The sequence below is a fragment of the Tarenaya hassleriana genome, unplaced genomic scaffold (genome assembly GCF_000463585.1).
Source record: "Tarenaya hassleriana unplaced genomic scaffold, ASM46358v1 Cleome26, whole genome shotgun sequence".
NCBI lineage: Eukaryota > Viridiplantae > Streptophyta > Magnoliopsida > Brassicales > Cleomaceae > Tarenaya > Tarenaya hassleriana.
Genome location: NW_010965869.1, coordinates 1,392,510 through 1,404,495, shown reverse-complemented (window position 1 = coordinate 1,404,495; position 11,986 = coordinate 1,392,510). Strand labels below are relative to the sequence as shown.

General features: G+C 35.5%; 3 protein-coding genes across 4 annotated transcripts; 1 reads left to right on the top strand and 2 right to left on the bottom strand.

Moving 5' to 3' along the window:
- Positions 1 to 212: 212 nt before the first annotated feature.
- On the bottom strand, positions 213 to 2,664 carry LOC104816893 (proteasome subunit beta type-4-like). Its single transcript, XM_010545905.1, has 7 exons — positions 2,553 to 2,664; positions 2,379 to 2,443; positions 2,203 to 2,279; positions 1,420 to 1,549; positions 1,173 to 1,332; positions 903 to 1,088; positions 213 to 646 (listed from the first exon to the last, which is right to left on the bottom strand). The coding sequence occupies exons 1-7, from the start codon at positions 2,556 to 2,558 to the stop codon at positions 533 to 535; spliced, it is 738 nt and encodes a 245-aa protein (XP_010544207.1). The 5' UTR covers positions 2,559 to 2,664; the 3' UTR covers positions 213 to 532.
- A 140-nt stretch (positions 2,665 to 2,804) lies between these two features.
- Positions 2,805 to 6,253, top strand: LOC104816892 (RNA polymerase II-associated protein 3). 2 transcript variants are annotated; one of them, XM_010545903.1, is made up of 12 exons: positions 2,805 to 2,916; positions 3,269 to 3,367; positions 3,494 to 3,604; positions 3,709 to 3,833; positions 3,918 to 4,039; positions 4,130 to 4,212; positions 4,321 to 4,503; positions 4,704 to 4,841; positions 4,956 to 5,138; positions 5,221 to 5,315; positions 5,403 to 5,500; positions 5,790 to 6,253. In XM_010545903.1, the coding sequence occupies exons 1-12, from the start codon at positions 2,881 to 2,883 to the stop codon at positions 5,891 to 5,893; spliced, it is 1,377 nt and encodes a 458-aa protein (XP_010544205.1). In that variant the 5' UTR covers positions 2,805 to 2,880; the 3' UTR covers positions 5,894 to 6,253. The 2 variants fall into 2 exon arrangements, with proteins under 2 accessions (XP_010544205.1, XP_010544206.1); XM_010545904.1 differs by having other exon boundaries at positions 2,808 to 2,916; positions 3,299 to 3,367.
- Positions 6,254 to 7,061: 808 nt separating this feature from the next.
- LOC104816890 (nicotianamine synthase 3) lies at positions 7,062 to 8,424 on the bottom strand. The gene has a single exon (XM_010545902.1). It carries the CDS (start codon positions 8,345 to 8,347, stop codon positions 7,352 to 7,354), a length of 996 nt encoding a protein of 331 aa, XP_010544204.1. The 5' UTR covers positions 8,348 to 8,424; the 3' UTR covers positions 7,062 to 7,351.
- Between the last annotated feature and the right edge of the window lie 3,562 nt (positions 8,425 to 11,986).

The window sequence follows — 11,986 nt, the reverse complement described above, 5'->3', positions numbered from 1 at the left end:
TCACAAAATATATAGGAGAAGTAATGTGGATTGTGGAATTGTACCAAAATGCTTAATTACCCTTTAATTCCATTTCTTATTATTTCATTTTTTTTTTACGTGTAACGTAACAATTTCCATGCATACACAGATTTCCACTCTCATTCTAACCTCTTCCTAACAAAATTTTCTACAAGTGGATGCTTTTTATTTATGATAATGGACAATGCAAAGATTCAATTTCGAGTCACTGTACTTGTATCGCACGGATTCTTACATTTTGGACGTTAACCCTTCGTTTTGCTTCAACTGTGTCACTTCTGAAGCTGCATAAACCAACAAAACACGGGAAATAATATCCAGAAACAGATTACACCGATTAAAAACAAGAATTCAGAAAGAGAAAAAAACCCATCAAATCTGTGTATTGTCTAATCAACATCACTACTACTACTTCCGTATAACTTGGTTGGGGAGTGCAAACTGTGGAAGCAGCCTTTCCTGAGTTTTCATGACATGTCCGGACACCATGTCCGAGTTGGTGGCTTGGTTCTTACCAGGAGCCTTCAGCTCCTACAGTAGGGTTGTGAAACGACGAGAATTCCCAGAATGTCTTCAACGAGTATGGCTGCGAGACCGTGACTCCTTCCTCCGTGATCTTAGCGATCTGCAGAGATTCAGATTCGCACGCGTTTTTGAGTAATTAATCAGAGAAACCATAGATACTTCAAAGACGACGATGAAAAAGAGCAAACTTTTCCGGCAGCAAAGCTCAGTAGCCAGTAATTGCAAAAAAGTTTTGCGCATAACTTTAGTTCTTTGTGTTTGATTTTATGATGTGGAATAGATAGGTTACTTAGCTGTGAAATGAAAATGTGTGTTCATGGCCGCACAAAAATATCTAACGTATAACGAGAACAAACCTGAAGCTTGTTGATAGCTGATCTGTCACGGTAGAGAAGAACTCGCATACATTTCTCAAGTAGCTTGACACCATCTTCAAAGCTGAGGTCCTCATGCCACTCATCACGAAGAATCGGCCTTGCAAGGTGGTTCCCAAACCCAGTGGCAACATGATTGTCCTCAAAACTAACACCAATCATGGAAACCTAGACAGAGGGAATTGCAGAACTGAAATCATCAATTATCACAAAATACAAGATCAATTGTCAATAGAAATGTTTTAAGCATACCATTCCAAGGTACTTTTCCCCGTTTTTTACTCCTCCAAGCACAAGTGTGTTCCACAATGGGTTGAACTTGTTTCGCCGGTTATACATGACTCGGGTCAGATAGTTGTGAACCTCTTTCGGACCCAGAGAGTTACCATCATCCCACATATTATCATACAAGCTGAAAACAACATCAGCAGTTTACAATCATGACTAACAACAGAGAACATGAAAAGGGTTAATGGAAAAACGAAAAAATGATTCGTACATGAGCTCATCAAGGTAACGCAGAATCTCCTGAAAATCGCTGATTTCGCCACTGGCACCAAGAAGTGAATGCTTACCAATGGACTTCATTCGCTCAATGCTCTTGTAGCGTAAGGTGGAACCATAGGAACCTGTAAGTTCAGGAAACATTCGGGATTGGATTAAAGCATCATCATCATCATTTACTGGAAAAGAAATATCACTAACATCGGAATCATATCCATATTAAACTAAAGAATACACTTTGATGCAACGTGAAAATGAACCCGTTAACAAAAATAAATCAAGCCCATAACAACAAGAATTCTCAAACATTATGATACATAGCCAGAAACATATATTCTCTGCATTCTGTAAAAAAAAACTATCTTCAATTACAGCGTTTTGACTTCATTCACCTATGCACTCATGTCAAACTTACAAAGCCAGAAACCACACGTTGACCGAAAACCACGATTTAGGTTTCACAATGGTTTCTGTATTCCCTCAACAACATAAGGAGAAGCACCAGATATCCAAAAGAACTCCAACTAACTGTAAAGACTAAAGAGAGAACAGACGCTAACAAGCCGGACTACTATTACGAGCAATCAAGCTCATAGCACTGGAAATCCAAATTCCTGGTTGCATTTCTTCACTGTATATGAAGAAATATGAGTGACGAGCATGATAAGAATACAAAGAGGCCTTAGCTTCAATTGCTTAAGCAATTTCAAGTGCAAATGATCCGAAATACAGTAAACTGCAACAATTACTAAGAGCTCAAACAAGGAAGAGATCGTACCTCCCATATCAGCAGCCATTAAAATCCCATCTTTGTACTTGATTGCGATCACCGAGGTCCCGGTAACATATGGGTACCTGACGAAAAAGTTCAATGTAGCCCCTAAAAATCAAACCGTATCCGAATTTCGCGGAATCAGGAACGCTACTTGGAACAAAGAGAGACAGAGAACTTACAGGGTTCTTTGCGTATCAGCATCAGGGCTTGCCGCCGCATTCCCATTCTGCGTCGGAATCGTGAACTGCCCACCAAAACAATTTACAGAAACCAGCGTCAGAAAATCAAAACCCAGAAAAATCAGAACCTAAATCAACAAAAAAGACTAATCCTTTTGGTTTGATTCCACTTACAGTCATCGTGTCGACGTAATTGATCAACTGCAGACGCACACAGAGACTAAAACTCGAAGCAACCAAGAGCAGATTTTCCACGATCTGATGTTTCCGTTGTAAAAAGCTCAAGCGATTTCCCTTTGTTCAAGAAACAAAATTGAACCGGATCGGGTCCTCTGCTTTCCGTGTCGACCCGACCCATAGATCATTAGCCCAAGCCCTATACACTATATAGCGGTTTTCAATTCTTAAAAGAGGGAAAAAGCCCATTTATTTTTTCTCAATAACTCTTCTTCCAGAATCGTCTCTCAATCCCGTAGGTTGCTGAGTGCCGGAAAATTTCGGAATGGTGCCGAGCAAACACGGACGCGATCAAGCTCTGGTAGTTAATCTTTGCAATTTGTTTTTTTGTTTTCCCAGTTTTATGGTCTGTTTGGTTACTGAGAAAAGTACAGAAGAAAAAAGGAAGCTTCTTCGATCGCTTTTGGTTCCTCCATCGCGAGATTTTTTCATGCTCTGTGGAAAAAATCGTCACTTTTTGTCGTTTTCCATCTGGGTATCTCCGTTTCATGGGGTTTAGTACGAAGAATTGTAGTATGCATTGTTTTTTTTTTTAATTTGCCACTTGTTGAAGCTTTGCGTATAATTAGCTTAAATTGGTGTCTGCATTCTATTTATTGTTAGATTGTGTACGAATCATCTGTATTTTCAACCTTGGGTTCGGATTTTTCCAGGATTTCCAGGGATTTTTGAATGACTTGCAGGACTGGGAACTTTCGATGAAGGACAAAGACAAGAAATTCAAACAACAATCTGTTAATACATCGAATTCGGTTCGTGTTTGATTTCTGCTTTCGTGCCGCTGTTAAATGCTTTTTTTTTTTCGAGTTCTCCTCTCCATCTTGTCTTGTTTGCATATATCATATGCATTATTGTGAGTTGTGCCATCTCCTCTGCAGACAAGTAAATCGAGTAGTTCAGGACAATATGACTTTATGAAGAACTACGGGTTGTCAAGTGATTTCATGGAGGAAGAGCGTGCACCAGATGCTAATTCAGAGAAAGAACAAGTACTTAGTTTCAGTTCTTGTTTATTGTTTCACCTACAGAACAGAAACTTAATATCTTGGTGAAGTGAAGTTGTGTTTGACATTTGTCTGGTTTCGGGATGCAGGGAAATGAATACTTCAAGCAGAAGAAGTTTAATGAGGCGATTGATTGTTACTCCCGGAGCATTGCTTTATCACCAACGGCTGTGGCTTATGCAAATCGGGCAATGGCCTACCTTAAAATCAAAAGGCAAATCCCTTTTTTTTATTCATGATTGTTGCTTTTGTAAGCTGAAACACTGATCGCTGAATTTGATTTCATTCTTTCTGTTAGATACCGGGAGGCCGAGGAAGATTGCACGGAAGCTTTGGATCTTGATGATCGGTACATTAAGGCATATTCACGCCGGGCAACTGCAAGAAAAGAACTTGACAAACTTAAAGAAGCCATGGACGGTAGAAAACCTTCATTCAGCTGTCTTTATAATGTTTAGGCTTTGTGTCCGCCTAATCTGTTTTATATATGATGGTGTTGTTTGATTGCAGATGCTCAGTTTGCTTTAAGATTGGAGCCTCAGAATCAGGAACTTAAGAAGCAGTTTGCAGACATCAAATGTTTACTCGAGAAAGTGTGTGTCTTTCATACATTCTTTCTCTGTTTGTGTTTTTTTTAAACAAATGAGTATTTGCTGTTTGTTTTACCTTATCTCAACACTGGAATCATTTATTCTATTCAGGAGATTCTTCAAAAGGCAACCGGAGCCATGCAAAGCTCTGTACAAGAAATGCTTAAAACTGCCAATTTAGAGACGAAGAAGAACTCGGAGGCCAAAGCGAATGGGGATGTTGTTTCTCCTGTTTCAAGTGGTAAACAGACCGTTGGAAAGAGTAAGAGTGCCATTGAAAATGTGCAATCTAAGGTACAGGCAGAAGCGTTTTACTTCGTCCACCTTCCTTTATCTGCATAAACAAATGATCATTGGCCAAGTTTGAAAATATTTACGTCCGCTATGTTTGTGTAGGATTGGTAGCTTAGGACCCATTTTGTTACTTTAACCTTCTTTTAGTGTAACTATTTAGTTGTTCGCAAGAACTTATTGTACACATCTGAAATCTTCAGGAGAAAGATAAAGAATTTCTCAAGAAGACACCGTGTATCATAGAAAATATAGAATCCAAGAGTGTGACACATAAAAGCCAAAACAATGGAAACAAGGCTGAAGTTTCTGAAAGAGACAGTACTCAAACTTCTGGATCGGTGAGTATTACTGTTCCGTTTTCTGTTAACCAAGGGAACGATGGGAAAACAACCTTTTTCGATGTGGAATTACTTTCTAATCCTGGAATACTTCACTGGTTTCTGCTTTTATAGAGAAGCCAAATCCCTAGAAAGAAGCAGCTGAAGGCATCAGTGCAAGAGCTTGCTGCTCGGGCTGCCTCTCGAGCAATGGCTGAAGTTTCTAAGAACATCAAAGCCCCAAACTCCGCCTACGAATTTGAAAACTCTTGGAGGGGTTTCTCCGGTGATCGTGCACTGCAAGCCCAGCTCTTGAAGGTTTGAGAGATGCCCAGAAATTTTTTTCAGTTCCCAAACATCAGTTGTACTGATCTTCTCTGGTTTTGAAATGTCCCTGCAGGTTACTCACCCGAGTTTGATACCACAGATTTTCAAGAACTTCTTGACTGCTCCAGTCCTGATGGACATCATCAAATGCGTGGCTTCATTTTTCACGTAAGCAAATTACTCAATTTCATTCAGGGTCTACCAAAAACGATGCATAAATCTTGACTTTCCTCCTTGGGATCTTGTCTGTTTCAGTGAAGACATGGATTTGGCTGTGAAATACTTGGAGAACCTAACAAAGGTTCCAAGATTCGACTTGCTTCTCATGTGTCTCACCTTAACCGAGAAAAATGGTACCTCTCGTTCATCGTAGATTCTTCCTTTATCAGTTTCCTGTTTGGCATAAACGATCTTAAATCTGGACATAATGTGGAATCAATGCCCGTCTACTGTGTATGACGCTTGCTTTATCAGACCCATGTTTATCAATCAACCCTAAACTTAGTATAGAATTCACTGATATCTACTGAGGAAGACATTAGTCAAATCCATCAACGATGCTTCCTTTATTAGAACCATGATATGCATAAACGATCTAAATGTCCCAATAGGACAGCTTTTACTTATTTTTGTTCTGAACAGAGCTTCTGAAGATATGGGACGAAGTTTTCTGCAACGAAGCGACGCCAATGGAGTATGCAGAGGTTCTTGACAAACTGAAATCGAGATACCGCCTCAGACAGTAACAATTTGGGCATACACCAATCAAATTCTTCTGTGGATTGATTCGAAAAAACTCATGGCATGACTCTTCTGCGTTCATGACAGATTCAGCGAAGAAACCTTCTTCTGATCATCTCTGTTTATACCGTGAATTCATGTTCTTCGTTGATATGGAAAATTTTGAAAACCAGAGCCGGTTTAGTTCCTGAGATTCTGGTTTTGTTCATGTGTGAACTAGTAACCGAAAAGATCAGACTGGAGTATTGCCCTTTTCAGTTCAGCAGAAAACTGAACTAACAAGATCCCGTATGAAGTCAATCTTGTAAGTTTTGTGTCGATGAAACAGAGTTCTTGATGTATATATATGCAAGTTGGAAACTTTATACCTTAACTTGGTAATTCGGTGAAATTGAAATACAAAACGTCTCTTTCGTCCCAAATTCGAATTTGAAGTTAGGGAAGGGACCGTAATTCCAATCACCGGTTTGCTTTCAGTTCTGACATCAGTTTGGTTGTCGGTGTAAGATACTCACTTATAAAAAAAAAAAAGTTGGAAACTTTATAAACTCCTACACTTTTGCTTCTGCCATTAGAAGTAACGGATGGATGATTGCGTTTCGTTCGTGGATAAGGAAATCTTATAACCATCTTGGAAAAAAAAATGTCATAATCATATTTATTTCCATGTCAGTCAATGATATGTTACCACAAGATGACCAGAAGCAGGAATTTGATCAAATCAGTGTCATGGGGCATTTTCTATTTCTTTCATAGACAAAGATACGCCCCCATGAAAATGAAATCTGATTGATATGCCCAAGATCATCCCTAAACCATTCAAATAACCATAGCTTTACAGGGTTTTTTTCTTCCATTTTTGCCCATGTAGATGAGACTCTTAACCTGAGAAAAGCCACAAGCAAAATCGAGTGGACAAGATAGAGAGATCAAAAGCATATGTTGACTGCAGAATGCAGATGAAGACAGGGTAGAGAATCGAACAAAACACCGGTCTTGTCCATGTCTGATCAAAAGGAGAGATATCGAGAAGATTGAGAAGAAAACAGAACATATTACCCCCATCATAACCAACAGGTTTTGTCTGTTTCAAAATTTTCAATCAAACAGTTGTCTGAAGATTTTTACAGAGCGGTGAAATCGAATTCTGGGTTTTCGATTACATGTAGAGGATAACACACATAATAAACATAGACTGAAAAATCATTAAGTTGATGCCTTTTACTTCAAATGTAGAGTATTGACCAGACGCAGACCAGAGACACAACAGCTTATGAAGCTGCAATAACAAGAAAAAGAACCCTTGGAAATCGGAGAAGAACAGACAAAGAAAGGAAACACAATTCTGAGTCATAAAAACTCAGGAAACAACGAGACAAAGCGTATACATACGCATACATTTATAATACGTATGTGTTGTATATATACGCCTGAAATCAACCAGGGAAAAAACCCCGCTTATTCTAGGAGAATTGTTCCTCGATGGCGCTAAACTCCTCGATCATGTTCTTCTTCTTGTTCATAATCGCGTGGATCTTGGAACAGTTGCAGGGCATGAACATGCACGAGAGACCAGCTTGTTCGATCTGATGAACGTCATTGTTGTTAGCATTCCCTGAATCAGCAACACTACCAAACTTCCTGGAGACAACAACTGAGTTGATGACTTCATCTGTCGGATGGTAAATCGACAAAACCTCAAAGCCCTTCAGATCACGCGGTTCGACGATCGGATACAGAAACGCTCTCGGACCATGAGCACTCCTCAGCATGAGCACAGCTCCAGGAGCCATGTGTTTCTGCAAATGCTCGATCACTTTAACTTTATCTGCTTTGTCCATCCCAACTAAAGCAGCCAAGAACACGACATCGAAGTCCTTCAATCTCTCTGTAACATCCATGATATCAGTTGTGTGGAAGAACATGCGCTGGGAGAGGTCGGGATCAGACGAAACCAGACGGGAGGCGAGAGAATTCGCAGATGGGTCGACATCGAAGTTGTGAAAGGTTGTGTCTTTGAGGTGAAACCTCGCCAAAACAATGGAAGTGAGAGGAAGAGGGCCAGAACCGACGAAAGCGACAGTCTTTGGAAGAGAACAGTTCAAGTGTTGTGTAAGGAGGTCGAACTCGAGCTTGCTGAGTTTCAGATAGTTCGTGTAATAAGGAAAAACATCCAAATGATGAAGTGGGTTGTCGTTAAAAGACGTTAAAATCGAAGAGAAATGGTTTTCTAAATACCCTTCGGCTTCACCGCAAATCTTGATGAGATTTGCTCTGATTTCTTGGACTTTTTCGCACATCTTGGTGACGTCGACGTTAGGGTTTGGTGGTATGCATGTGGAGACGAGCTCCTTGAACAAAGTGTCGACATTTTCCGAGGGTTTCAGGCTCTCGAGCTTCGAGATCCGGTCGTAGAGATCGCAGATTTTGTTCACCAAGCGATCATCTTGGCAACCCATGTCGACACTATGAGGTTATTTGCAAGAGAGATTGGAATTTTTTTTTTGTGGTCTGTGGTGGCATGGCATGAACTCGTTCGACGGGTCGCCATTTATTGGCGTTCGTAGGGTCCACATCGTCGGGGAAAAAAATGTATTTTCGATTCTTTTCTCATAGTTCCGTTATATACATGAAACATATATCTATTTTTATTACATAGTTACGTAACGGAATAAAATAATTACGAAAAAAACACATGAACATGGTTGAGATCCAAATATTTGGAAAATGGTTATATAGTGTTTTCTCACCAATCATTTCTTATTTTTGGATAATACAAAATTATATATAAATAACTGGAAAACCCTAATTCCATCTATCTGTTCTACATCGTCTGAAATACAAGACATCGATGTCCTAGTTTATATATTTTTATCAGATATAATATATGCACACATACATATATTATATCTGATAATTAGGAACCAAAAATGTCTGTTTGGGAGCCGAGAAAATGAGAGAAAAATCGTAGAGACAAGAAAATGCGGAAAAACTGTTTTTTTTTTTTGTTGCATTGCTTAATTCTACAGATACAAGTTCCCTTTTCAGATCTAAATTAAAATAGTCTAATAATATTACGGGGTCCATTACAGAGAGTTGTTTTATATAATTTAATTATAGATAATTAGATACATTTTGGGTGTGTAAAAGGTGACGTAACGAGTTGGATTATATAGGACATTGTAATATATATAATTTTTTCGGTTAATTTTTCTTATGTTTCAAGATACGTGAGCATTATAGCAAGTAAGCCCTAGCTTTTTTAGATTCCATACACATCCCCTAAAATATTGTACAAATACATATACTCATGTACATATGCGTGAATTGGTGTATAGATGAACATAATGCATAAATATTTGCATACTCCTCTTTGACAGTTTAATATTATTTGAAATTTTCTTTTTATGTATTTATATATATTATGGGTGGTAAGTAACTGGAAATTTGACAGACAGAAATAATAATAATAACAACAACAACAACAACAATAATAATAATAATAATAATAATAATAATAATAATAGTAGTAGTAGTAGTTTGTAAGATGCACATATCTATAATCTTAAATTAAATGATATCTACCAAAAAACAAGAAATTAAATTAAATCGAAAAAAAAAACAAAACGGAAAAAATGTGTATGATATTTTTACAAGACTAAAATAATTAAGCCCGGAACTAATTAAATGGAAATCTTACGAAAAAGGATTGCCCAGAACTAGGAGAGGTAAGATAAAAATTACATACATCGAATCTATCATGTAATAATATCATACGAGAAAGAAAGAGAGTGTACTTAATTTTATATTACGTGAATCGTTACGCTAGGATTGAGAGGTGGACCGTTTTGGCCAACTAATAGGGTTTTCAAAAATAAACAAATGGCAAGAAAGCATATATTATATAAAAAAAAGCATCCTTTCTGATTTGTTTTCTGAAAATTTTTATTGAAAAGCTTTGATGGCGTAAAGAGGGTCAATCATATATATATATATATATATATATATATGCTTCATCAACATCATCATCATCATCATTATTATATGTGCATTATTATTCCTTTTCTTGGGAGTCGTAAAAAGGATAATTGATCCTATATGTGTATATATATATTTTTTATATAATAATGATTTTATATATACTTTTGGTTGGCCATCATGATGGGGAATGATCCAACTCGGGACTATACGCGACAACAGGATGTTGCCATCCTCACTGTTCAGTGTTCTGTTCATGCGCACTCGACGGCCCATCTAAGTTTAAAGGGTTCCCAAATATTTCAACAATTATTTAATTTTATAACCGCATAAATACAAGAATTGTAATTTCTCAAAGTCAACCAATAACTATATTAATCCTTTTCCAAAAATAAATAACAATACTAAATAAATTTTAATCATTAAAAAAAATTAAAAATCAAAACATCGTAGTAAACTTATAATCATAATTATTGATTTATGTTCTCTGTAGAGCTTCTTACCATTTTTATCCACTTTCTTTTTTGGATCATGATTTTGTAATGTAATGTTAGGAAAGAATAAGAAGTTGTAAGGAAATCGGATTGAATACATACCTTTTAGCAACCAAAAAAAAACATAATTAATGATTATGAAAATTATGGGTAAATTTAGGTTAGAATTATAGGGATTATTATTATTATTATTATTATTATTATTATTATTATTATTATTATTATTTTCTTAATAAAAATAATTTATTGTTTAAACTAATATAAATATATTTATAACTAATAAAATTAATATCAGTTACATATATTTTGTTTCTAATACAATCAAACTAACATCTTTTAATTTTTATATTATATTTTAATATCCTGGTAATAAATTTTTATAGATATTTTATAAAGTTGTTGACGTTGATAATATTGATTGAAAAAAATGAAAATTTGTATACCATAAAAACATCACAGCTTATTTGTTCGTTTCATTTATTTAATTAGGTTAATGTTTATAGTTATTTACACACAAATTATGTACAAAATATTATTACGTACATATTACGTATATAAGAATCGTTAAAACGTTATAGTATTAGTACATGGTAATACACACAAGCAAAATATTTTAGTATATATAGTCGAGTATCTTTGAATATATATGGAAATTTTTTAAAATAGTTTTCATGAATCAGCAAAACTATATGTGCAACATACTATATTACTATATATACCTTCACCAAAAGAAACATACTATATATATATATATATATAGATTAAAAAAATGAAACCATCATTAGGTATCCGTTGAAAAACGGAATTGGTCAACATACATGTTGGTCCATTTGTTTTATTTTGAATATACATATATGTATTACAATTTCAGTGCATGAGTACGAATGGTATCAAAAGTTGGTGACAAATATACTAATATTCGAATGAGAACGAATTTTAAAAATTTTAGCCGGCATGTGTGTGTATATACATATATACAGTTTTTTTACATAATCAAATAAAAAAAATTCAAGTAATATGTGTAAAGATATGTGGCAAATTAAGCGGATAATCTGTGGCATGATACAGACAAGTAATATATATATATATATATTCTGTGCATGTACAGTTTAAATAAATAAATTTATTAGATTCCATTTATTATCATGTTTTCACACCTAATAATAGTTAATAGTAGAAGATATATCTTAGTTAGATAATAACCCTATTTGTTAGTGTTTATTAGGGAGTAGATGTACACATTTAGGATTCATTTATGTTTTAATTAAATTATTTTGGATTTATTTTTTAAAATTATAATAATTTGGTTTTGTATATTTTATTTCTGTGTTTGAAATCGATTTTTATATAAAATATATTTTTAAATTAATTTTGTTACTTATTTTTGTATTTCATTATTTTTATATTTGATGATTTAAATATGATTTAAAAAACATGATTTGGAAAGTTTTAAATACGGTAGATAACTATGATTGGTAAATCATAGATGTCTGATATGCCTTCTTGTCTTCATTTGGCATGTTGCAATGTTTCTTAACCAAAGAAAAATGATAATGTTTTTTTTTCTTTATTTGTACAAAATATTCGTATGTTTTGGAACGTAAACGCCTCATATATAATTGCGAC